The 25,504-nt window shown below is 45.6% G+C and overlaps 1 protein-coding gene across 6 annotated transcripts in view; it reads left to right on the top strand.

Annotated features, from left to right (window-relative positions):
• FKBP15 (FKBP prolyl isomerase family member 15) overlaps positions 1 to 21,268 on the top strand; it is a 2,419,492-nt gene extending 2,398,224 nt beyond the window's left edge. For all 6 annotated transcript variants that reach the window (XM_069609812.1, XM_069609811.1, XM_069609809.1 and 3 more), the window contains one exon: positions 20,201 to 21,268. In XM_069609812.1, coding sequence (XP_069465913.1) covers positions 20,201 to 20,278 — 78 coding nt within the window. In that variant the 3' untranslated portion in view covers positions 20,279 to 21,268. The remainder of the gene's footprint in view (positions 1 to 20,200) is intronic.
• Positions 21,269 to 25,504: the final 4,236 nt, after the last annotated feature.

Genomic DNA, 25,504 nt, shown 5'->3' with positions numbered 1-25,504 from the left:
CTTGATATTAGGAGGGTATGTACACAATGACTTTGCATGATTTATCGTGTTGTGCGCCCCCAGCATGGTGACTGATCACCACCATTGCTGGTGGTGCAACACATCACTATTATAGAAATGTTGATTTTTTTAAATGCGCATTTGTGTGTAGTGAGTATGTGTTGTGTGGACAGTGATTTGCGGGGCAGTTGTGTATGTATGCGACGTATAGGGTAGGCACGTGGGGTAGCATGTTTGTGTAGCAGTTGTGTACGTGTGAGTGGTAGCACATTGTAGTGGAGTTGTACACGTGTTTGGAGTTGCATGCATGTTAGGTGGGGTGGCTTCCACACGCCGGCCGAGTGTGTTTGCCTAAATATTAGAAAACCTTTGTAGTAACCTCATATTTTTGTTGAGGTTAACCCTTAGAGAAGGGTAGTTGTGTAGACACCAGGGCAAGGGGCCCGTTATGTAGTTTGGAGATCATTTCAGTGCAGTTGTGCATGTGAGTTTTGGGCAAGGGGCCCATATTATAGGTTTGTGTGTTGTGGGTGACCACACATGATCTCCTGTGATGTAGTTTTGAGTTTGGTGTCTTTTAGGAGTAAGGTTTAGACTCCTAGTAGTTGGTCTGTGGTGCCAGGTGGTGCATGGTAGGGGGAAGTATAGTATTTGAGCACGCCAGTTTGATTATTTTTTTTCATATTATATTGGAGTGACACACAGATTTTTTAGGCTAATGTTTTTGTTGAGTGTGGTGTAATGGTTGAAGTTGTGGTCATTAGAGGACCAGGTGAACCACACACTGGCAAGTTGAAATTGTGAATGATTTTTAACATCTAAACAAAATACATTTTTACACTAAGTTTTTGGGATTAGCAAGACAAATTTTCATTCTTGGTTGTGCTAATAGAATATTTTTTTTTTTTGCATTATTATATCAATGCATACCGCTACACTACATCTCTGTGGCGGTCATGGACAGTTTTGTCGCATGGTTGTTACCGTGCATTGTTTTACGCACCACATCCTTTCTCTCTGTGGTTGCGTTTTTGTGATTTGTGTGGTCTTTGTGTAGTGAGTCATTTTACTATATTTTTCATCCTTTTTCATGTTTTCTTTGGGGAGAAGGGATAAGGCGTTGAGGCATGGTTTGTTTCTGGATACATTAGTTGTGTTTGTTGTTGGCATGTTAGGACATTTGTTTAGGCCATTGTGTATGTTTAAAATATCGGGGCTACACTATTTTGGAAGGTGTGTTTTGTCTCATTTCGAGGCATGGGTAGTGCTCAGGTGTGGCAGGCGTAGGGCCAGGAATGGCAGTCCTGGCAGAAGGAGGTAGGTTGAAAGAGGGTCTTTTGATTGTAGTTTGATTTTTATTGTCCATGTGGCAAGGCATGCGCTTGGTGGTGGCAGCACTGAGACCCCGGTGTGGAAAGAGGGGGTAGAAGGAGTTATGGTTCCTCTGATTGTTAGTCCTAGCATGATAGTGAGTGTGATCTGTTTCCTGTGGTTGTTTTTAAGGAGGGAGATATGTTGTATCCTGGATGATTAGTGTGACTGTCTGAGTGAATGCAGGGCCTCATAGAATGGTGAGGTGGAGCCTGGAGTGTTGGAGGCTTTGGGGTTTCAGAGAGTGATGGTTGGGACTTGGAGTATGGCATGTAACCAGGACAGATGCTTGTGACCTTCTCTCCTACCTTTCATGATCTGCACCTATGTAACCAAGAACAATAAAGCATCTTCTGTTTGTTACTTACTTGGGTCATCCTGGTTCCTGCTCCATGTCATCTCTGATCCAGGCATATCTTGCTAGGGAGTAAGATACTATACAGAACTCTCAACTAGTTGGGTCTACTAGTTGAAGGAGGGAAGGTATAATGGAAGTTTTTCCATGTTGATAGAAGAGCAGAAATGTGCCTTGTGGTAGAGAGCTTGGGCAATGGTAGTCCCAGTAGCAGTCTTCCAGTTGCTAAAGTGCTTTAATAGGTTTGGGCCATCAGTGCTTTATAAAAAGGGATAACATCACAGCATCCCCTTGTGTTTGACTGAACAAAGGTTCTGGATCTGCTCCAGATACATACAATCCTGGGCTGTGGGACCTCGGCCTACCTATTCGGGGCTCTGTGATATTCAAACCCTAGGCGGCTGTCCAATTATGACAGCCAGGTTTGGTGCATTCATGACCTCACACAAGGTCCAGGATGTGTATTTGGGACATATGCTGCCCCGTGCCCAGCCTGAAACAGTTCTATGCACACAAAAGGCTACTACTCTCTGGCTCTGGAAAGAGCTTGCAAAGAGGATATCCATATATGACCACATCCTACATTTCCCCGGGAGCAAGCCGAACAAACTGGCAGTGAAGAATAAAGGCAGCGATTAAACAACTTTGCCAACCATTTTGAGCCCTCTGGTGCACAAATGGCTACTATTAGGAAAGATTTTCTTGTTGCAGCTTTGCCTCCATTGACATGAATGAAACTCTCTATTGTTTTGCCATTTGATTCCTGTCCTGTCTTTTGGAAGTAAATAAAGTCTTTTTGCTGTACTTACCTTGCCTAGCTAATCTGTTTTGGGGGCAGTATATAGGGCTTCTAGTGCAGCGGGGGGACTCCTTTTCGACATTCCTTGTTGTTTTTAAGATTCTCACATCACCATACTGTGAAGTGTGGCAGGGGTATTTTGTAGGCCTTCTTATTGTTCTTTAAGTAACATTTTTGGTACTTTTGCAATGTGTTCAAGACTGGCTGGTAAGCAACAGATACTTTTCTGCCCTGTTATTCACTTTTCCTACGTATACTTTTGCATTTCACTGCACAATGCCATTTAGAGTACCATACATACTGAAAATGGCAGTGCAACATGTTTTTTGCTATGGCTTTGGCCCTTTTGTCCATTGGCCCTCTTCTTGCTCTCAGGTCTGGAAATGCCATACATGGAAAGCCCTTTCCTGTGCATAGCTTTGGCTTTCCTGGGAAAGATACAGTGCGAGTATCTGGCCGAATGTGGGTGCGAGGACTGTCTGGTCCCAATCTACACACTGGCTTGGGGTATGTCTATTGCTGAGCAGATGTAAGGCAAGAGGCTGTCCATGATTGGGTATCCCTTGCCACTTTGAATGGTACATATACTTTCCATTGGTTGGCTGGGATGACCCAGGCTGGAATTCAGCATAAAAGGAGAACTCCAACAATCATTCTTGAGATCATTGTTGGAGCCAAGACCCCTCCAAAGAGCTGCAGCTTGCTGAAGCCTTGCTTCTCTGAACCGATCTCCCGAAGACCCTTGTTGGTGCTTCGACACGTAGGCTGGTGGGACCAACCATTCCAAACACCTGCATGCAGATCCTGCCCTCTGGATCCTTTGGAAGTGTCCCGGAACCAATGTGTGGCCTGGCAAGCTCTGTCCAGGTCATCTGCTGTGCATCAATCCCAGTTTCTTTTTTTACATTTAAAAAAAAACCTTTCTTTATTATGCACTCTGTGTACAGTTCGCGAGAGATACCAAACATAGACACATTCCATAATGTACAGTGAAACAATATATTGAGTTAACCTCTGACATGTAATCGGGATTCCCGAAGAGCATTACATTTAAGATCTCATACTTAAGCACATACAAGCAGCATCAAATGGAGTATTGCACTTACAGTAACTGTTCCTTTCAATCGTGGTTGGGCAAAGCTACATATGAACAGAACTCTTGCCAAATGTCTTTAGGGAAGTGAGACACTGGAATCGTTGATATATAAAGTTCTTCTGTGGTATTGGCACATATTACCTCATCAAGCCAGTCTTGCCACATGGGGGGGGACACTTCCATGCCCAGCGTAGTAGGATAGATCTTTTAGCCATTAGTAGACACAAGTTTAACAGTCTGCTTTGTATTCTCCCCAGTTTCCCTGTGTATCCCAAAAAACATTGCCCTCGAGAAAGATGCAGTTTCTGACCCAGTATGACATATAATGTGCTTTTAACCGCACTCCAATATTCCACCAATTTGGGGCAATCCCACAACATGTGTTCTATATCAGCATCTGAACCACCACATCTGGGACATGTTTTAATTCCAGATGGGCTAAACTTCAACAATGTAGCGGGAGTATAATGTAGTCTATTTATAATTTTAAAGTGAATAAGTCATGTCTTGAGTTCATTGATACCCCTTTTATCAGTTGACAGTGACGTGTCCACATTTCCTCGGAAATCTCGACCCCCAAATAAGCTTCCCATTTCCTTATATTATCTAGTCCTCCACAGCTTATCATCATTTGCGCCATTTTATATAGTGTCAAAATGCTTTTCTTACCTCCCCCTTGTGATAGTATGTACTTCAAGCATGCTTGTGAGCTAGGTTTAGAGGGGAACTACGGCCAGTGTTCAGCAATGGCCTATCTAATACGCAAGTATTGCAGTTTCTGGATTGCCCCCACTCCCCCGCCCGACATAAGATTTCACTACATCCCATTCAACAAACTTTCCTTCAACAAATAGGCTTCCTATTGCTTGAATCCCCACCCTTCCCCATACCCTCTCTATATACTTGTCAGTTGTAGTGTTTGCTGCTGTCATTCCCCAGAGCAGCACGTTTCTATCATAAGGGTGTGATACTTTTGTTTTCCTGTTCAGACTACACCAGGCACCTCTAGTTGCACCAACCGGGTCTAATTCATCAATATTACAGTATGCATTACTAGCCAGTACTAGTATCGAGGGGGAGGAGCCTACTAGGAGTCTTTCCAGCTGAACATGAAGCATGTCCAGCTCATCTTCTACTCAGTATATTCCGTAAATGCAGTTGTGCCACTATGTAATATAATTCTCAGTCTGGCGCAGCCAAGCCGCCCTTCACATTAGGTTGAGTCAAACGTACCCATTTCATACGCACTGCCCTTTCTGCCCAGACAAATGATGTACACAGCCCCAAGAGTGCAGAGAAGAATCCTCTGCCAGGAAACAAAGGAATGTTATGAAAGTAGTACAGCAATTTGGGTAAGACAAACTATTCAATAGAGTTAGTTTCCCAGCGGGAGATATTGGAATATGACTGTCTTTTCAATTTATTCTTTAACTGGATCAAATGCGCGCCATAGTGTCATGATGCCTGCTCCCGAGGAGCCAGGTCAGGCCCAGCGTCCCCGGAAGCAGACTTCATACTCGCCAAGCAGGACCCAGCAAACCCCTATAGGGGCTCTTTGGACCAAGGCATCTGTCCTGGCGCCATAGGCGCCAGGCTCATCATGGCAGAACATATGGTAATGCTTGGGTGAACTCACCTGAGGCAGACCATGCTGCATACTCACCCGAGGCAGACCATGCTGTCTGAAGCTCCAAGCCAACTAAGGCTGGGGAGGAACTATTTTCTTTCAGGAACTCTTTTCTTACTCGGGTGGGGCCAGTGGAAGAACATTCACCTGAAGCTCTTCCAAGGCTATTTAAACCACGCCCGGATGGCCACACGTGCTTCGCGTTATTCTGCATCTGCAGCAGGACGCTCACCGAGTCGGCTCCTGCATCCTGGCTCCTGCCACGCCCGCCAGCACCTGGAACACCTGCAAGCAGAGAAAGGCAAGCATTAGGACATTACCTACCTTCATCCAGCATCCGGATTCTTCACTCCATCGATCCTGCAAAAGAAAGTCAAGGGTTAGAAACGCATCTCATCGCTCGCTGCAGCACCGCTTCCACTTACCTTCACGTGGCGCTGTCTAGCTCTTCAGCGGTCGTAGGCGACATCGGCCGCATCCCAGCACCTACGGAAAAGAAAGACAATAGTTAGAAGCGCTCCGCTTCTCATGCTGCCGCGCCGCTTCCACTTACCTTCAAGTGGCGCCGGCAACCTTTTCAGCGCCCATAGGCGACATCGCTCGCATTCAAGACCTACGGAGAAAAAGGACAAAACAAGGTGAGCAACAAACTAATTGCAAAAGGACAGATTACTCACCTTAAGTCTTACCTGAATTTTGTTGGGACCTCAGTTCCCTTTTTGGGTCGGAGCGGCTTTTCTGGATTTCCGTACTCCAGCCCCTATGGGGAAATAAGACACACTCATTAAGGTGTCGGAGCAAACCACTACGGCACACCTTCATTAAAAGTACTCACCTGAGCTTACCTCGGCGAATCCATTCCTCCACACGGATTCCTCACCTAGTCCCTGAAAATTAAACAAAGGCCAAGGGACAAATAAGACTTGATCTTTTGAACTATATACTTACGGCAGCATTTTGGTAAAGGCAAGCAGACATCGAACCCTTGCCAAATCCGAGATCCAGTGAAGTAACTGGAAATCTACGCGCCCCTGCGTCAGAAGCAGGATGGAGAGCTCGTCCATACAGAAATTAAGGTGAGAGTCTGCGGAAGGCACAGCTAGGGTTTGAGGAGGGTGAGAAGGGGAAAAAGGGGGAATCTCACACACAATCTAGCAGACAGTTAACTCCCTTTTCCCATCTACAGAAGGATTATTCTATGGGCCAGACAGACGAGGTTTGGGGGTCCAGTCCAGTCCATCTTCCAAGCACTACGCTTTACCATGGAAGAAGTTGTAGCAGTCCAGAACGGGTCGGTGCCTCCGTGGGAATCAGGTGAGCGTTACACATAGTTTGATTCGTAAGTCAATGCTTTATTGCGAGCTACTCTGATCCCCAAGTACCTAAAATCCAACGCTGCCCACGAGAGGATACCAATGTCTGTCGGCCTGCGTGTGACCTCTGTCATTGGAAATATTTCAGATTTAAAAGAATTTAAACGTAGACCAGAGTGTCTGCCAAATTCCACCACTGCCTTTAATACCTTGGGTAAATGGATTGCAGGCTCTCCAACATACAGAAATATATAATCTGCATATAGTGAAATGATTTCGGGCCTCCCACCCAGAAGCAAGCCCGCAGCACGGAATTGATTGTGTATCAGATCGTCCAAAGGTTCAATCACCAGTACAAACAGAAACCGTGATAGGGGGCATCCCTGCCTCGTACCACCCCCCGCAGCATTACCCTAGGGATGCATGCCATTGGTGCAAATGAGAGCAAATGGTTGTGAATACAGCAAGCATATACATGAGATGAGTTGGGGACCAAACCGTAGTTAAGTTTCGAGGGGATTGTGTCCTCCGAAGTATTCCACATCTATGACAGGTAATCACCACAGCTGTGCTGCTTCGGAAAATCTTTCGGCGTCTGCGTCCTGGGTCGATGACATCGATAAGCTGTCCTCGAGGGCCTCCGTCGAGCCGATGTCACCGGATGTTATAAGTAGGACGCATGATGCCCGTAGATTCCGTTCCATTTTTTCTGCGAGTGTTCGCTTCGGAATCTCAGCGTGCCTCGGTTCTTCTCCTGATTGAATCGGTTCTTTGTTCTTGGTTTTTGTGAAAGATCATGTCTTCATCTTCTTCTACCCCACGGTCGGGCTTCAAGAAATGTCAGCACTGCGGTTCCAAGATGTCGCTTACAGACCCACACGACGTATGCCTCTGGTGCCTCGGCGAGGACCACGCCACCGATGACTGTGACGATTGCCAGTCTTTGACGTCGAAGGCCTTGCGGGAGCAGAAGAAAAAGCTATCTGTAGGTAGGGTTTCCAAACCCCGAAAGTCGAAATCCGCTGGGCTTTCGACTGACGATTCGAGGGGCTACTCTCCGCGTTGGCACAAGTCCAGGGGGGTCTCGGTCCCAGAGTGGTTCCCGCCATTCCTCTGCCTCTTCTAGGCACTCGCAGAAGCGCAGTCACCGGTCGCCTTCCTCGTCCGAGGACTCCACCAGACCCAACAAGCATTCCTCTCCTGCGGAATGGGACGCATTTCGTAAGGAGATGATGGCAATTTTCGAATCACAGGGCTCCGTTCCGTTGCTCAGCCTCATGGCATCCTGCATTCTTCTGGTGCCAGAGGCCAGGCTGCGGATGAGATCTCTGCAGTGGGCTCTCAAGATGCAGTGGTCGCAAGCCTCCGGCAGGATGTCAGATCCCGTTCAGGTGCTGCCCTCGGTCGCCCAGGATCTTCTGTGGTGGGCTGTCGAATGCAATCTGATGAAGGGGGCTCCGTTTTGGCTTCCCTGGCTGGAGGTGATGATCGTGACGGACGCATCCCTCACGGGATGGGGAGCTCTTGCCAATGAGTTGACAGTCAGCGGTCGTTGGTCTCCGTCAGAGTCCAGACTCCATATCAATCTGTTGGAGCTGAGGGCCGTCAGGCTATCCCTGAAGGCTTTTATGCCGTCTGTGCGGGGGAAGAATGTCCTGATTCTGACGCACAATACAGTGGCCAGCGCTACCTCAACATAAATGGGGGGGCAGGGTCTCTCCCTCTGTGCAGAGAGGCGATGCAGCTCTGGTTCTGGGCCATCCAGCAGGAAATTTCGATCTCGTCAGTTCATCTGGCCGGAGACGAAAACGAGGCAGCGGATGGTCTGAGCAGGCAGAGCACAGTCTCTCACGAGTGGGAGCTGGCTCTGGAGGTTCTCCTGGAGATCTTCGCCCTTTGGGGGACCCCACAAGTGGATCTCTTCGCCACCAGTGTCAACCGGAAATGGGAAAGATTCTGCTCACGGAGCCTTAGGGAACGCGTTCGTAGTGGAGTGGTCCTTCCCACTGCTGTACGCGTTTCCTCCAGTCCCCGTCATTCCGCAAGTGCTGCAGAGGTTACGGAGGTTCTGTTCCCGAATTATCCTCATTGCTCCGGCATGGGCCAGTAGAGCGTGGTACCCGGACCTTCTCGACATGTCCATCTGCCCTCCACGCCATCTTCCCTACCGAGACAATATGCTCTCACGGGAGGGGGGTCAGGTTCTCCTACCAGAGGTCAAGTCTCTCACCCTTCTTGTTTGGTTTCTGAAAGGATGAGGTATAAGGATTAGGACCTCCCTGAAGACGTGATGGAAGTGTTGCTTTCGGCCAGAAGGCCCGCAACAAAGTCCCTGTACCGTTGCAGAAAGTTCTGCGGTGCAGAAAGTTCTGCAGAAAGTTCCCCGTCGTCAGGCTGGGAATCCTTGGTAAAGAAAAAACCAGTATCAGTTTCGTTTCTGATCTGTCTTTCGTAGTAACAACCAATCACTGGTCATGAGCATGTGAATCCATGCCAGACCCATGCTGGAGAACAACAGTTACAGGTAAGTAACTTGTTCCTTGGTGAAGATCTTTGCGTAAATATTTGAGTGGTAAGGGTCTATATGACCCACATTCCCTTGCTTCTTTGCCAGGTTTCAAAAGTAGAATAATTGCTTTGTGCATGGTTTCAGCTTTGAGTGTTTCCTTTCACACTTTCAGCAAATATGGGGCTAAAATATCTTTAAACTCTCTGTAGAACTCGGCTACAAATCCGTCCGACCCTGGGGCTTTCCCATTTGGTAATTCTGATATAGCTTTTTTAATTTCATCGATCGTCAACAGGATTTCTAGTGATTCTCTGGTCTCTCCTGACAATAAAGTTGTCTGAATCCTACTCAAATATTTTGCAATCTCAGCGTCCGACGTTATTCCTTTGGGTGAATACAGAGAAGTATAAAATCGGTGAAACACCGCATTTATTTCATCGTCGTTGTGGGCCCTGTGTCAATAATGGAAGGGATAAGCGTCAACCCCCTCTCCTTTTTTTGCTACGTGGGCTAGTTATCTTCCAAGCCTATCTGCTTCCCCATACCGCCTCGCTGCCACTGGTCGATCCATATATTTCAGTTCTGCCGACTCCATACCCCCCTTCCCACGGACTCAGAGTTGGCCACCTCAGTTTTGGTGCTGTTGGTTTTCGGAGTCGGCTTGGTGAAACTGTCCGTGGCACCTCCTTTTTTGGCTCCAACTCGTTTTGTCATCTTAGTAGAGAATAAATGTGGAGGTATATAGAATTCAGAACACCACTGAAGATTTGATCACACTACACTCCGCGCCTCCCAAATTTGCTCAGTAGACAGTGGGGCCGGACTTATGATGGCCACTAGCAGAAACACTCATAGTCTCCAATTCACCTAATACTCTCAGCACATAGTTCGCCACTATCACTGCCAATTAATTAAGCAGGATTCGACACTGCAGAAGCATTCTTTATTACTTGATGGCCTGTGCCATTAGTATGCAGAATAAGATTGCAAGCTGGTGGCTGCTGTGGAGTGCTTTAAAGAAACCACACACACGCAGCGACTGTATATCTCGCTGGATCTGTGTATCTACAAAATAGCACTGCACTATGAATCTGTTCAGGCCGCGGTCCGACGCGGGCCTCAGCAAAGTATCTGCACCCTCTCACCTCGTCTCCCGGTGCCACTGATCTCCGTTGCTGCCTCGTCCCAGCGACCACAGTCCACCTGCAATGCAGTGTCGGCAGCCTCCAGTGATTGGGGCAGACCCCACACCACCAACCGGGCGTAGGCAACCCCAACCCCTTCTCAGGCTGCTTTTACCGCTCAACTGCGCTTGGTGCACATGGCAGCGCAGGGCTGCAGAGAGACACCCTGCACTGGACCCCTGATCCCTCAGATTCACTGCAGGCGACACAGATGCTTCCCACCGCAGGTTAATGGTCTCCGCTTCACAAGCCGGCGCTCACTCCCGGCACTTTCTGAAGCTCTCCCGCTCGGACGCCTTGGGAAGTTGGAACATGCCGCCGTCGCAGGCTCAGAGAGTCACACCGATATCCGTTGTGGCGTGGAGACGTATTCTGAGCTGAAACTTGGACCAAGCATGCACATCGGCTTCGGTGTTGGGAATATGCTTTCAGGTCACATAAAATTGGTGTACAGATGGAGAGTCAACCGTCCCGGGCTCCACTCTGCACAGAGCTTAGGTAACGTCCGCAATCTTCGCTCACCGGTTCCCAGCGCCCCATCGATCCCAGTTTCAACTTTCCGCTTGTGGCCCCGGAACAGTCCTCCTGCAGCTAATGCTCTACATTTTGAAGAGGGGTCTTCTTAGAGTAGTTTCTTTACAATGGGAATCACCTGCTGCCGCCTGAGTGCCATGATCTCGGCTGTTGCCCACTTCCAACTTATCCTGGAGATCCTGTCATCATGGGACTCATGATGGTCTGCATTACTGTGTCATCCAGCTGCAAAGCATCAGGAGCTGTCGTGTCGGAGCTCTGGACCACTTCCTAGCCAGATCCAAAGCAACAGAACCAACAGGATCAGTGGTGTTGTGGCCAAGGATTTCTCCCTGGTTTCCTCTAGAGTGGTCTGGTTGGGAATCATTGGGACGTATCTTCTTTCATCACTAGAACAGTGTACTCACCTGCTGGCTTTGCCGCTATTTATTTTATTCACTTAAGACTCCAGACTCCTTAACAAAGTTTTCTTCTGGTGACTTAGGACTCTTAATGGCACTAGGCCCACTCACCCTAGCAAGTGTAAGGGTGCAGAAGGAGAAGACTGACACACAAGTGGCATAGCTTTTGGGATAAACTTTTGTTATTCCAGAAAATAAAGGAAAAAAACCTATCTCTCCCTAACTCTAAGAGCGGTTTCCTTACCTCAACTAAAATACTAAGGAATCGGTCAGGATATCCACGTAACTCCAGAGCCTACCGTCCTGTGTCAAAACCTATTTCTGTCTTTTACATTTGTAACTAAGCGAAAGAGGTAGTTGATCGTCTTGGTCCAGAAGAATGGCTCCCTAATTCTGGACAACGGATCATAGTTCCAGTTGTTAGGTGGGATCTTTACTGAGGGAATGACTCCCTTCCCCAGGTCTCAATCCCTCTCCAAGGTGTTCTGTATTGTAAAGTAGTAAAGTTCTCAGTTCAAACTCAAAGTGAAGTTCCAATTCAAACATCAACATTTCATATTTCCCATAGTTGTTTCTTCACTATTGGGTTCCTGGAAATCTTGCTCTGTGTTTTCACAATGCCAGGGGAATGACTCCCTTCCCGTGACCTTTTATCGGGCTTACTTTGCAGTTCAGAACACAAGGGTGAATGTCTCCCTTCCCATTACCCCTTTTTAGGCTTACTTTACTCAGTTCACTACTGATAAATGTATCTCGGATCCTCTTCTCCCTCTCTTTGGTTTGGCCCACCTGGTTCACTCTCTTGCGGCAGGCGTTCCTGGGAGGAAGACTCCTCATTTTTGGATGTGGGTCTCAGACCATGATTTCTCTTACGTTTTGTTCTGACCAGCTTGGCTTCCTCTGACCAGCTTGGCTCCCTCTGTCGCCAAGTACTGTCATGGGAAAGATACCTTGTTTCTCAATGTGGGTCCCAGACCCTGCTTTCCAAGCCCACATCGGCACTGGCGTCTAGCCCTTTACCTTCGCAGGCATGTGGACGCTCTACCAATCCTCCTTGGGTGCTTGCGGTCATTTGCTGGGCTGCACATGTGTTTGCCTGCCAGCTCTAGATCCCAGCTTCTCGTTTCTGGTACTAGTCTCCCGCTCCCAGGGCTGCTCTCGGTTCACTCCAATGCACCGGATTCTTGCTTCCTCTGAGACCAGAAAGGTTTTTTCTTCTCTGCGTCTCGCTCGAATCTCCCAGGTTGGGCGTTGCTCCTTCGGCTGGTGGTGCAGCTGTGGCTTTTCCCAATGCAGTTCCTCTGGCTTCTCAGATAGTTCTGCAAGTCCTTAGTGAGTTTTTCTCCTAACCTCCCAGTCTCGCCTCTGCGGAAAGCTAGAATGGTGGGAGGGGCTCCCCCTTTAGGAGAAGTGACGGCATCCAAGGGTTTGTCACACAAGGAAGAATGTTTTAAGTCTAGGGGATTTTTTTAACGTATGGTATATAGTTTCATTTGCTTTTACAGTGTCCTTATATTGGTTTGTTTGAATTGTATTACTGCGTATAGTTTTCCATGTTTAATAAGAGTAATTTCCAAGTAATTAAAAGTAAACTGTTGATGATCTCTAATGAGATCACACATTGTGAATGTATATATTTTTCTGAGGCTTGTGGAATCTGCTTCGATCACATGCTGTGCATAGGCCGACACCTTGTGGAAGCTGCAGAGTATTACAGTTTGTTTTTTGAAACTCGAAAATGGGCGTCGACACAGGGCGTGCCAGTAATACTATCCCTAGTGTGACATCCACTGTACCCTTGATCCCTCACGCGTGTAGAACCCTCAGATTGTTTTTTTCCACCATACTTGTCGGAAGCATTGTTGCGGAGTTCCCTGGCTTTCTGCTATATTGTAAAAAATCATCTAAATTTCCCCGTTCTTTCACCGCCACATCGAGATTCAGAAGATCGACGCCGGTCCGAAGAACAAACAACCGTCGAGACTGCACGACGGTCTTTGGGCCTCGGAAGGCCTCTGGCTTCGGCCCGGGCCTCGGAAGGCCTCTGGCCTTGGCCCTGCAAGTAGGGAGAGTGGGGGGTGGAAACATACTCACACTCTTTATTATTTCCTACATACACTAGCCCACTGCCATAAGGTGACATATGGAGAGTACTCCATTTATATTTTGCCCCAAGTGCAACCGCAAGTACCCTTGGGTTGACAAACACGCCACCTGTAATCTATGTTTGCCTAGGGACCACCCCGAAGCTAACTGCAGAGCGCGTAGCCTTTTTAAGTCTAAGACACTAAAGGACCGCTCCACTAAAAGTTGGGCCCATCACGCCAGGCAGCTCGAGGCCATGGAAGCGGTGGGATCCTTCAGTGATGGCAGCAACGCCGCCCTTTCGGACGGCGAGGGCACAGGGGCGTCGAGAGACACCCAAGCGCTAGTCCTCGACCTCAGAGGTTTACCCGGCGGGGCAGTTATGGGGACCACACCCGGTGACACGAGCGCTACCCAGACTACTACACCTAAACACACTAAACCCAGCCAAGACTCGACACGCGTGTCGAGTTCACGGAAAAAGGAGGCACGTAGAGAGCGGTCCACAGAATCGGTGTCCTCTGGGCGTTCCAGGTCATGTTCACATCACGACACACGGCAACCGTCCACAGTTGCCAAGAGTGCCTCGCTCCCCAAAGTCACGGAGGTATGGTCGTCAGCAGACGAATCCGACCTCCACCCCCAAGCTGCACGCTTAGAGTTGGCTCCGGCAGCCGATCGGCGTCTGCCTCCGAAAGTCGACGTGCACACTTGAAAGATTCAGAGATTACTAAACACACCCCCGAATCTCGACGGCAGGCGTCGAAAGAGTCTGAGAAGGTCAAACCATCAGGGAAACACTCTTCTACTCATGGTAAAGGGGACAAACAGCAGAAAATGTCATCATACTCAACTTCTGCACCCCAGGTACACAAGGACAAACACAGGTCTTCAGATAAAGTTAAATCCAAGACCCCTGTCCCTGTCACTACACCCAAACTTATCCCTCCCACTCCTCAGGATATGGGAATAGAAGAGGAACCTCAAGAGGAGGTTGCCATCCCCAGTTCCAGAGAATGGAGCACTGAGGACATAGACAGTGTGATGAGAAGAATGTCTTCCTTGGCTAATGTCTACGAAAAAAAACCAGAGCATTTTCTGAGCTATCAAAGTACCCCTGTCAACCCTCCTCCTTCAGGTTGAGACTCCAGCTCAGGGCCTGATTTCAGACCCTTACTACATTCAACCTTACCATCAGTATGCTGAAGATCCAGGCATACAGAGGCTGGACGACCAAACGGGGGTCGATTATTATGGAGATGACTAGGACCAGGATGAGGAGGAGGAAGACGAGGCAGAAGTCTACAATATACACTCTCCTATTCGTAAAGAACCACAGGTCACCGACTCACCCGTAGATAACCAGCCCCTTCTAAATGAGGTCTTAGCTAGAGCTGCAGAGCACTTCCTCATAGACACTCAAGGGGCTCAAGAAGAGAGGGTCTTTGCAGAGGAGATCATGGGCGACAAAAAACCCATTGCTCAAGCCATTCAAATTCTTAAGTCCATCCAACACAGAATTAATCCTTCCCTCCTCACCCCTAATCTCACCAGGGCTGTCAACCCCAGAATCGAAAAGATGTTCAGGGCCGCCCAGTCTGACCCACTTTACATAAGGGGTCAACTTAAGCCCGACTCACTGGTAGTCACTACCACCAGGAAAAGAGTGGGTACTCCCCTAGCATCATCTGAAGCTCCCCCAGACAAGGAGAGCAAGAAAATATATAGTCTAGGAAGGAAAGTACCCTCCACTTCCGCTTACCAAGCAAGAATAGCCAATACCACCACTCTGCTGGCAAGCTATAATTGCTACCAGTGGGAGAAGGTAGCTGCTCTCATTTCCTCCGCACCGGAACCACTAAAGGGCCAGTTAGCCCAGATCGCGTCGGAGGGTAGAGCCGTGTCCGGATGCATTCTAAAGACGACCTTTGACGCCGCAGATAATGCAGGCCGGCTCATCGCAGAGAGCACCGATATTAAGAGGCACGCTTCGCTCAGACAGTCAGGGTTTAAACCCGAGACCCAGACTACCCTTATCTACATGCCGGTTGAACCGAATGTCTTGTTTGGCAAAGCAGTAGAGGAGGCACTCAAAACTGCCAAAGACGAGTACGATACCCTAAAGTCCCTGGGACAATTGACTAATAAACCCACGAACCAAAGAGGGAATATTAATTTTCGTCGCTCACACAGCCAAAATTCCCAGAGGGGCTCCAATTACGCACAGGGGCAGGGTACATCGTGGGGTGGCAACCAACAGACTACCCAAAGTTACGGCAGAGGTAACAAGAGGAGCTGTGGTAGAGGAAGAGGCAGCCCAAGCAGAGGCGGTACGCCTCCCGGCAAACAGTGACGCTCCGCTCAGGGTCCCTTCCCACACATCCCCAGTAGGGGGGCGCATTTCCAACTTCACCCAGGCATGGGAAGGGATCACATCGGACAGATGGGTGCTGTCCACAATGTCCGCAGGATACTGCATCGAACTGCTGGAGCGCCCCCGCAACCACCCTCCAAGACAAAATTTACACTCCCTGGACCACCAGAAGATCCTCCTCGAGGAAATCGTCAATCTTCTCACAAAGAACATGATAGAACTCGTCCTTGGCAACCAGGTTAACAAGGGTATTTATTCAACTTACTTCCTTGTGCCAACAAAGGATTTGACAATGCGCCCAGTATTAGACTTACGCCCTGCAAACAAATATGTCAAGCCCCAAAGATTTTGCATGACTACTCTCCAAGAGGTAATCCCCCTCCTAAAAAGAGGGGATTACATGGCAACATTGGACATGAAAGATGCCTATTTTCATATTTCCATGTTCCCAGCGCACAGGAGATTCTTGCGCTTCAAGGTGGACAGTCAGCACTACCAGTTCAAGGTGCTGCCCTTCGGTATAGCCTCGGCTCCAATGGTATTCACCAAGGTACTGGCGGTGGCGGCAGCACACCTGCGCAGGGAGGCAATCACAGTGTACCCTTACCTGGATGACTGGCTCAACCAGGGGGAAACCCCAGTAATTTGCAGATCCAACAGCCAAAGAACTATCAACCTCCTCTTCGAATTGGGTTTCTTGATCAACGAGAAAAAATCAAGCCTGGTGCGAAGCACCTCCAAACAGTTCCTAAGAGCTGTCCTAAACACTCAAGAGGGGTTGGCCTTTCCATCAGAGGAAAGAATTCGGAATATACTTCAATATCAGTCCGGTCGTCAGATAAGGGTGCGCAAAGCGATGCATTTGCTAGGCATGATGGTGTCATGTATTTACCTGGTTCCCCATGCGCGCCTGCGCATGCGACCCAATGCCAACACTTGTACAAAGTCTTCACTTGTGGACGAGAGAGAACCTGTCAAAGGGGAAACCCTTTTTAGATCCGGAGATACAAGCTGTAGTCACTACAAATGCGTCCCTATCGGGGTGGGGAGGACACCTCCTTCACCACACAGCTCAGGGTCTCTGGTCTCACACAGTGGCCAAGAATCACATCAATCTGCTAGAGCTTCTGGCAGTCTTCAGAGCACTTCCAGCGTTCGAGCCCCACCTGTTGAACCTGTCAGTGCAGATCTTGACAGACAGCACAACAGCTATGTTATACATAAACAAACAGGTAGGAACTCGTTCACCAAATCTGTCTAGGCTTGCCCAGAAAATGTGGACATGGGCACTCAGACGGAACATTTACCTGTCATCTCAACATGTTCCAGGGGATCTCAATTCACTAGCAGACGCCTTAAGCAGAGATCCCCTCCCAGAAGAAAACGAATGTTGTCTGCACAGAGAAGTCATAGAAGACCTCTTCTCACAGTGGTGTTTCCCCACTATAGACCTATTCGCCACAAGCGAAAACAAACAATGCCTAGGATTCGCATCCAGGTTTCCCCAGCCATACTCCAGGGGGAACGCCCTGTGGATGAACTGGTCAGGGATGTTTGCCTACGCTTTTCCACCAACGCCTCTCATGAGGAAGGTGGTCAACAAGATGCACAGAGAATCGATGACGCTCATCCTAGTTGCTCCCATGTGGGCGAGACAACCCTGGTTCCCACACCTGCGCAGACTAGCGGTATGCAAACCCATCAGACTCCCGTGCTAGCACAACCTACTATCCCAGCAGACAGACATTGCATCCTCAACCCAGCTCAATGAACTTGGCAGCATGGCTCCTGAAGTCAGAGAGTTTGGTCATCTCAATCTACCACAGAGATGTATGGATATCCTAAAAGAATCAAGGAAACCAAACACAAGACACTGTTAATTTGATAAATGGAAGAGATTTGTTATCTGTTGCCAGAATAAACATATCAACCCGGTTGATTGCACTCCTTCCAGTATTGTCACCTACATGCTCCACCTGCTGGACGCAGGATTGGTATTTAATTCACTCAAGGTATACCTGGCGGCGCTGTCAGCCTACACCACCTCCCATAACAAGGTGTTGTGGTGGAAAGTACCAGTGGTTAAAGCATTTATGGAAGGGATAAAGAGACTTCACCCTCCAATTTCGATCCCACCACCAGGATGGGACCTTAATGTGGTGCTTGCTAAACTCATGGGACCCCCCTTTGAACCCATGCTTAAAGCCAGTCTCAAACACCTGACCTATAAAACTGCCTTCTTAGTAGCCATTACATCCATAAGAAGGGTCCGTGAAATTCAGGCTCTGTCAGTGCAGGATCCTTTCTTTACTGTTCATAAGGATAAACTGGTTATACAAACTCATCCTAGGTTCTCACCTAAATTCATTTCTAAGTTCCACGTTAACCAGTCCATTGAGCTACCGGCCTTCTTCCTAGAACCCAAAAGCTCTGTTAAGGTGAAACTACACACTCTAGATGTGCGAAGAGCAGTCCTCTACTATGTAGACAAGACCAGACCGCTAAGGAAAACAGACCAACTGTTCGTCTCCGTAGCTACAGGCAGAGAGGGAAATCGCGTCTCTAAAGGTGCCATCTCGAAATGGATAGTCAAATGTATCCAGCTGTGTTACTCCCTTTCTGAAAAAAACTCTGCCTTTTACGCCAAGAGCCCACTCTACAAGGGGGCCACTCTGGCTTTCACTGCAAATGTACCCCTTGACACCATTGCAAAGCAGCTACATGGAGCTCTATTTGCACTTTTACTCAGCACTACTGCATTGACACTCATTCCAAGACAGATACTCAAGTGGGACAAGCGGTTCTAAGACATCTGTTCGCTCGTGACCCTTCTCACATCCCACCTTCTTCTAACACTGCTCGCTAATCTATGCACAGCATGTGATCTAAGCAGATTCCACAAGCCTCAGAAGGAATACATTACTCACCGTAATCGTATTTCTGATGCTTGTATCTGCTCAGATTCACATGCGCCCGCCCTTCCTCCCCTCTGAGAGAAGGCGCATGGATGCTTGTAGTCTTATCTATCTGCTTGGAAAATCTGTACTCGCGCTACTCCTCATGCTACCTCATCTCAGAAAAAATACAATCTGAGGGTCCTACACGCGTGAGGGATCATGGGTACAGTGGACATCACACTAGAGATAGTATTACTGGCACGGCCTGTGTCGACGCTCATTTTCGAGTTTCGAGAAAAAAAGATGGAATACTCTGCAGCTTCCACTAGATGTTGGCCTATGCACAGCATGTGAATCTAAGCAGATACAAGCATCAGAAATATGATTACGGTGAGTAATGTATCCCATATGGTAGTAGTTTGGTAATTATTCTTTGCTGTTATTTTCATTGCTTAGAGTGTGTACACACCTGATGGTATTTTTATAATGACTGTCTAATTTGATTTATTTAAGTGCTCTGTCTGTATCTCATTGTACCTTTATACCACCCCCATATATCATGAAGTCCAAGCCTTACTGCTCTACCACCTACCTTAATTGAGTTTGGCTAGACCCAAGTGTCTTTTCCCTTTTCAACAATAAAATAAGGTGGCCTCTCAGAACCCTCCCTCAGGACAGGTTCTGAAAATCCATCCCAACAGCTACCATACTGTAACAAATAGAAAGGGCACTGGAATTTATGCAGAAAGTTACAAATATAAGTGCCACTGTCGCAAGCCTGTCTGGGCTTCACTTGTTATGGGAAAAATACCTATAGGCCATAAAGAATGGGAAAACTAGCTGTGCTTTCACCACTCTGCTCAAAGGGAGGTAGTAGTGTGACTGTGGGCTAAATGGGGGCACATGAAACCCCTGCACTGGTTCTCTTAAGCACTGAGTAGTGCCCAAAAACGAAGTGTGCTGAGTCAGGGAGTGAGGTTTAAAAATACCAAATTCCTTAAAATCAGCTCAGAATCTTAAAATAGTCTGCAGATATACTGGGAGTCCCATTGAAGTAAATGGGGAGCTGCAAAAAGAAAGTTCTTCCCGAACAGCAGTATTTTAAAGTTTTGAGCTTAAGAACAAGATGAGATTTGGTGGACCATTCTACAACAAAACGAGGGAGAAAGAAAACAATCTGCCATTTCCTCCATGGAGGCATGAACTTTTAGTTAAGAACTTCAACAGATGGGCGCCTGGGTGAAAGGTGCCAATTATATTTTACAATGTTCTTGACATGGCTTTGCCAGTTTTTAGGTGGTGTGGTATGAAGGAAGGTTTAGAGAGTATCGGAACTAAAGGATGGATGCGTACTATTGGGCCAAGATCACAATTGCATCACAATACAGTGGTAGAAGAGGCAGCTTTAAAGGTTGAGAAGAGTGTCTTACATCGCAGTATTGCCCATTGCCATCAGGGTTATCTCAGCAGTTGTTCCTCACGATGAACAAGAAGCTGCAGGGGGAACTTGACTAGACCTGTCAGAACATGTTCTTTCAAGGTTGGATAGCCTAACATGTCATGGGCCTCCCATCCATCACTGATTATAATGCTGCACTTTGCTTTACCATTGCTATTTCTGATTTCTGTTAAAATTGAACTCTTTTTGCTTTCAGAGTTTGAAAGGGCATCCCCCACCTGCTCCTCTCTTTGGGGATGATGAGGATGATGAAGATCTGGATTGGTTGGGATGAAGACCCAGGGAATCGAAGTTGTGAAGCTCTTCATTGGGAACTCCCAGCACTGGGACTGTAAAGCACTTTTAGCATTACAGGATGCACTAAGGAGAGTTTGCTTTGCCCTCTTGGGTAGAGCTTCTAGTCAGTGTACGCCAATATTTTACTGCCAGGCAGTCAGGCCAGTATTCTTAAGCCGTATGCTTTGGTGTTGGCCATCTAACCAAGGAACATAAAAAATCAGTGTTGAAAAATGTCACTTTGCTAATCAGATGGTCATTTTGATCTAAATAAACATCTATCTTTGTACCCTGTTTCTGTATAACCGGAGAATGGTAGCATGCGCCAGTAATGACTAAATTAAAGTGATGGGAAACATTCTACAATGTGGGTCCCCCCCTCATATTTATAACTTAAGAGGTCTCTTCCATGTTGACAGGGAAATTTCAGAACACTGTTTTAAATAATATTTGTATAGAGCGCACACCCAGGAAGAACTGAAATGAAGGAAAGAGAATATTGTCTTGAAAAGTATTACTAATCATTTTTAATTATTTTAGTACTTTAACCAAAGCGCTTTAAACATACTTGAATGTCATTTGTAGTCCATTCTAAATTGCCACTCCTTTTCTCAAGATTTGATGAAAAAATGACAATCAACTTTGCATTCAAATCTGTGACTCACAGATATCTGCAGTGTCACCTTCTAGAGCTCTAACCCAGTGAATCATTCTGTTTCAGCTTTGTCAGTTACTTTTCTTTTTCTACACCCTGTTCTAAGGGTTTTCTTCAATTTTTAGGATGTTATGACCATGCCTTTGACCTTTCCCTATTGGCATGCCTGTTTAAATGTATTTCTTCTTGAGCTGTGTTTTTTTAATATTTTCATATTCATTTATCTTGAAAGAAACCCTACATCGCCAATTTGAGATATACATTAAAAAAAACAATAAGCAATATGTTCAACATTTTAAAAAGCATGTCAAATTAAAATCTGAGTATACAGTACCCATGAAGCGTGAAAACAGTTACTGGTTGACTAATGTTTAGATAACTTTAATTATTGGTTTCTTAGAATAAATATGACCTTGCATCTTTGTATCAGTTAAGGCAGTTTTTGTACAAGCCTCTTTTGGGAGATCTACAACCACTGGCCTTAAGGGCAGTCTAACACACCTGGCAAGAAAGAGAATCCAAACCTTTCTTAAAAGGTAAGTAAAGGGGACAGTGTGACCAAGGCATAACTCTCTGGTAGGGTTAGCAGGCTGACACATGGGTACAATTAGTCCACACACTTATCTCTAGAAAATACAGCACACTTTACTGAAAAGTGTATATATATATATACATATATATATATATAGTCATTATGTTACACATATAGAGCTCTATCAGTGTACATAAGTACTCGACACATAGTACATAGGTAAACTATAAAACAGTAAATGTCTTTTAGGATTCTCATCACGCCAATGACCTTCTGTGGATACACCATCTCAGATAGGCACCCAACATAAAATAACAGTGGGAGAGGAATAACAAGGTAACTACATAACCTCACAAGGCAGGTGAAATACCCAACTGGCCTGCAAGTATAAGCAGTTTCCTAAAGATACAACCCAGCACTGTTATTTTATTTTTATTTTTTATTTAGTTTTATTGGTAAAAAATACCATTAACCTATCATATCATTTTTTTAAATAATAATTCTTTTATAACGCGGTTAATACCACTGAGTGGTTTCTAAGCACAGGATCGAGATTTGAACTTGTGTTGCGCTGTTTTGTCATGCTTCCAAGACAAACGTGTTGCCCCTGAACTATCCTTCCTCCTACACAATACAAGACTACAATACAAAATTATTTTTTAAGATAAGTAAAAGGAACAACGAAACCAAATATAAAATTCAAATTTACACTCAATTATTAAGAACAGTTTTCCATAATCAATTACATGTTCCTAAAAGACAATAATGGTAATATAAAATCAACTATTCTCTAAAAATAATAAGCAATTTTCAGATGCAATTTCAAAATCAAGCGCCATATATAGTACAGAGCATAGTTCAATTTCAGGGTTTCCACAGAATGAATTTGGGACCAAAATTGGTCACTCTGAAATTGCCTAAGATTTGGAGCAAAATCATGAACACCTTTGACATATAAATTCTCCAGTTTTGGACATGACATAAATGCTGAGAAGTCTAAATTTCATCATTACAGATGCGGTAGAGTCTTTGGTTTTAAGGGATCTTTATCCACGCTCCTCTGCGTTCATACATGGGTAGTTGATCAAAACATAATCTCATATTTATTTTTATTTATTACATTTGTTGTACGCCCAAACCCAAAGGTATCACACCGTATTTTACAAGTATACTTGGTCTTAGTGGTTGCATGATATGATATGATAGTTTATTTTTATAGCGCCTATACACAGTGTGTTTCAAAGCGCTTCAAGGCAGGGGAGGGAACAAGGGAAAATACAATGACATTCTTACAGGCCATGAACAGTAAGGATGTGAAATTAACTATCGTACTCGGCCTGATGACATTTCAGATAATGCAAGAGCTAAGACATAGATAAGGAAGGGAGGGGGGGGAGTGGGAAGGAAATGGAAACAGACAGGCGACTACCGTACTAGGCCTGACGACATTTCTGGTAGAGCCGGAGAAAACAAAAGGTGAGGGAGAGGGGTGCAGAAAGGGAGGGGAGGATCAAAACAAGCAACTATCATACTAGGCCTGATGACATTTCAGTTAGTGGTGGAGAGGAAAAAAACAGTAATGGGAGGGTGGCGGAAACCGACGAGGTTGCTATCATATTAGGTCCAGGGACAATTCTGATAGAGTAAGCAACTACAATTGCAGAAGTCAGTAGTAACACATAATGTTGCAAGCCAGGATACAAGATGAAGATGGGAACAGCATGATTCAGAGCCACCATGAGTACAAGATGCAAAGGAAGTCCAGCATGAGAGTTGAGAAAGAGTGACGCACCGTGAATGAATGAAGTCCATAAAAGTAAAATCCAGCATTGGCCACAAGACGGTGATGGTGAAACCAGAATTCATCAGGACAGACTCCTGCAGAAGTAGGCTGGAGGAGGTTTAGGGGGAGCAGGGTAGAAGAATCAAGCAAAACAGGCAACACCTGTGTGCGAGAAGGGGTAAATTACACAGTAAATTACAGTGGTACAATATATTTACATAGAAGGAGAGAAGAAGAGAGGTAATCATTGCATGGAAGCTTAGACTAATACAGGCATGTTACTTGGGTGAGCGGATTAGTTACTTGGTGTTCTATCACCATAATATTGCTAACTCTAGTTACCAATAGACATGCAATATTCAGGCATTGTCCGTGCTGTGCAATCCACAGCTGTTGTATTGCTATGTGTCTGAAGGTGGAGTTAGTATTTGTTAAAAAGCCAGGTTTTGAGGAGTTTCTTAAATTTATTCAGGGAGGGCTCATTGATATTGGCTGGGAGTGAATTCCAGATTCTGGGGGCTGCCACCATGAAACTGGAGCTACCTGTTATTACATTCTTGAAACGAGGAATGTGTAAGTGTGTTAGCATTGGAACTGAGGGCTCTGGTTGTAGTTTTACGGCTTAGACTCTTGTTGATATAGGTGGGGGCATCACCTGCGACACATTTATGTGTGAGGGTGAACGTTTTCATAATGAAGCATCGTTCCTTAGAATTTCGTATTTTTATAAATATAGTTAAATGGTGTTCTGATCGTATAACCTTGTGTAGCATATTTAGAATAGGAAGATTTGTTGGACAGATCTATATTTTTAATACAATCCAATTCTTCAGCCTTATACTTTATTTCTCTAATATCCAGGCCAATATTAGTTGGCACATTTGCAACAAAATCTGTTGTAATGGAATTTCTATATATTCTTTATATCTTCATCAGGTCTTAATAATTCATCACATTTATAAAATGGAGGTTCTTCATTCCTACTTTGTTCAAGCATTTGCAGGAAGTGTAAGCTGCGGCACAATTTCAAAAGGGTCAGCATGGTCATAATTCCAAAATCATTACTGATTGCCTCCAAAGGGGTTGTGGGAAGAAGACCCAAAGTATTGCATCAAAGCTTATCCTCCATAATCTTTATTCAATGTGATTCATTATCAAGCAGAATTTCAAGTCCATATAAAGTACTCAGTATTATGCTTGCATTGTATATCTTAAGTAGTCCCTCAAGAGAGTAACCACCACCGTGAGAAATAAAAGATCGTATTATGTTACATTTCATTGTGATTTTAGTTTTTGTTGGCAATAATCTGTGCTCAAAGAAGTACAAAAAAGGGATTCCCAGATACATATAGCTTTATACTATCTCAATGGGAATTCCTTCCAATTTCCAAGTGAATTTCTTATACTTGCACTTACTCCCATTAATGATCATTATTTTAGTTTTTGCCAAAATAAGTACCAACTAATTCTCCTTAGAATATTCGTATAAGGCGGTGCCATCGTGTATGATAACCAACTTACATGTTGCCGTCCAATTTTAGGAGGGATCATTTTTTACTTTGTCAAATGCATCATCCATGTCAGCAATATACTGCCCTGATTTATGCCATAATTCATGTTTGAGTCACTAAGTTTGCCATCCATATTAATTCGTACTTGTGGATGAAGTACCCATGTACAGAACCATAATAAAATGTACAAATGTGACACCAATATCCATTGATAGTTTTGCCACAATCTATGTCTGTTGACTTTATCGAAAGCTTTGGTGTGGTCCACAAAGCAAATATAAAGTGTTTCTTTTTTAAAATGAGCAGAGCGAATTAAATATGATAGATTCCATAAAATAGCTAATGTATTGGTTCCTTTCCGAAATCCTGTTTTTCTTTTTTAAATCTTTTTCGTTCAAATCCATTTTGTATTTCCTTTAATATAAAATGACAGAAAATCTTGGCCATCTAATCAACCATTGCCAGAAGTCGCTAATTTCCAGGGTTTGTTCTAATGTCTTTTTTTGTGTAGATAGGAACCAAAATGGATCCCTTCCAGCTATTGGGGACTACACCAGTTAAAATAACTTGATTAAAACGTTTTTCGATAATTATTACCCAGGCATGAGGGTTACATTTAAATACTTTATTGGCTATTTGGTCATGGCCAGGGCTCTTGATGCCTTTAACTAGTCAATTACATCTTCAGTGTCGTCAACAGCCATTGTGATACCATCTCCACAGAACTAAAGCAGAGGTAGATT

This window comes from Ambystoma mexicanum, chromosome 8, assembly GCF_040938575.1.
Source record: "Ambystoma mexicanum isolate Mex_15411 chromosome 8, UKY_AmexF1_1, whole genome shotgun sequence".
NCBI classification, from domain to species: domain Eukaryota; kingdom Metazoa; phylum Chordata; class Amphibia; order Caudata; family Ambystomatidae; genus Ambystoma; species Ambystoma mexicanum.
Note: the sequence above shows the minus strand (reverse complement) of the source record. Positions and strands in the feature narration are given on the sequence as shown.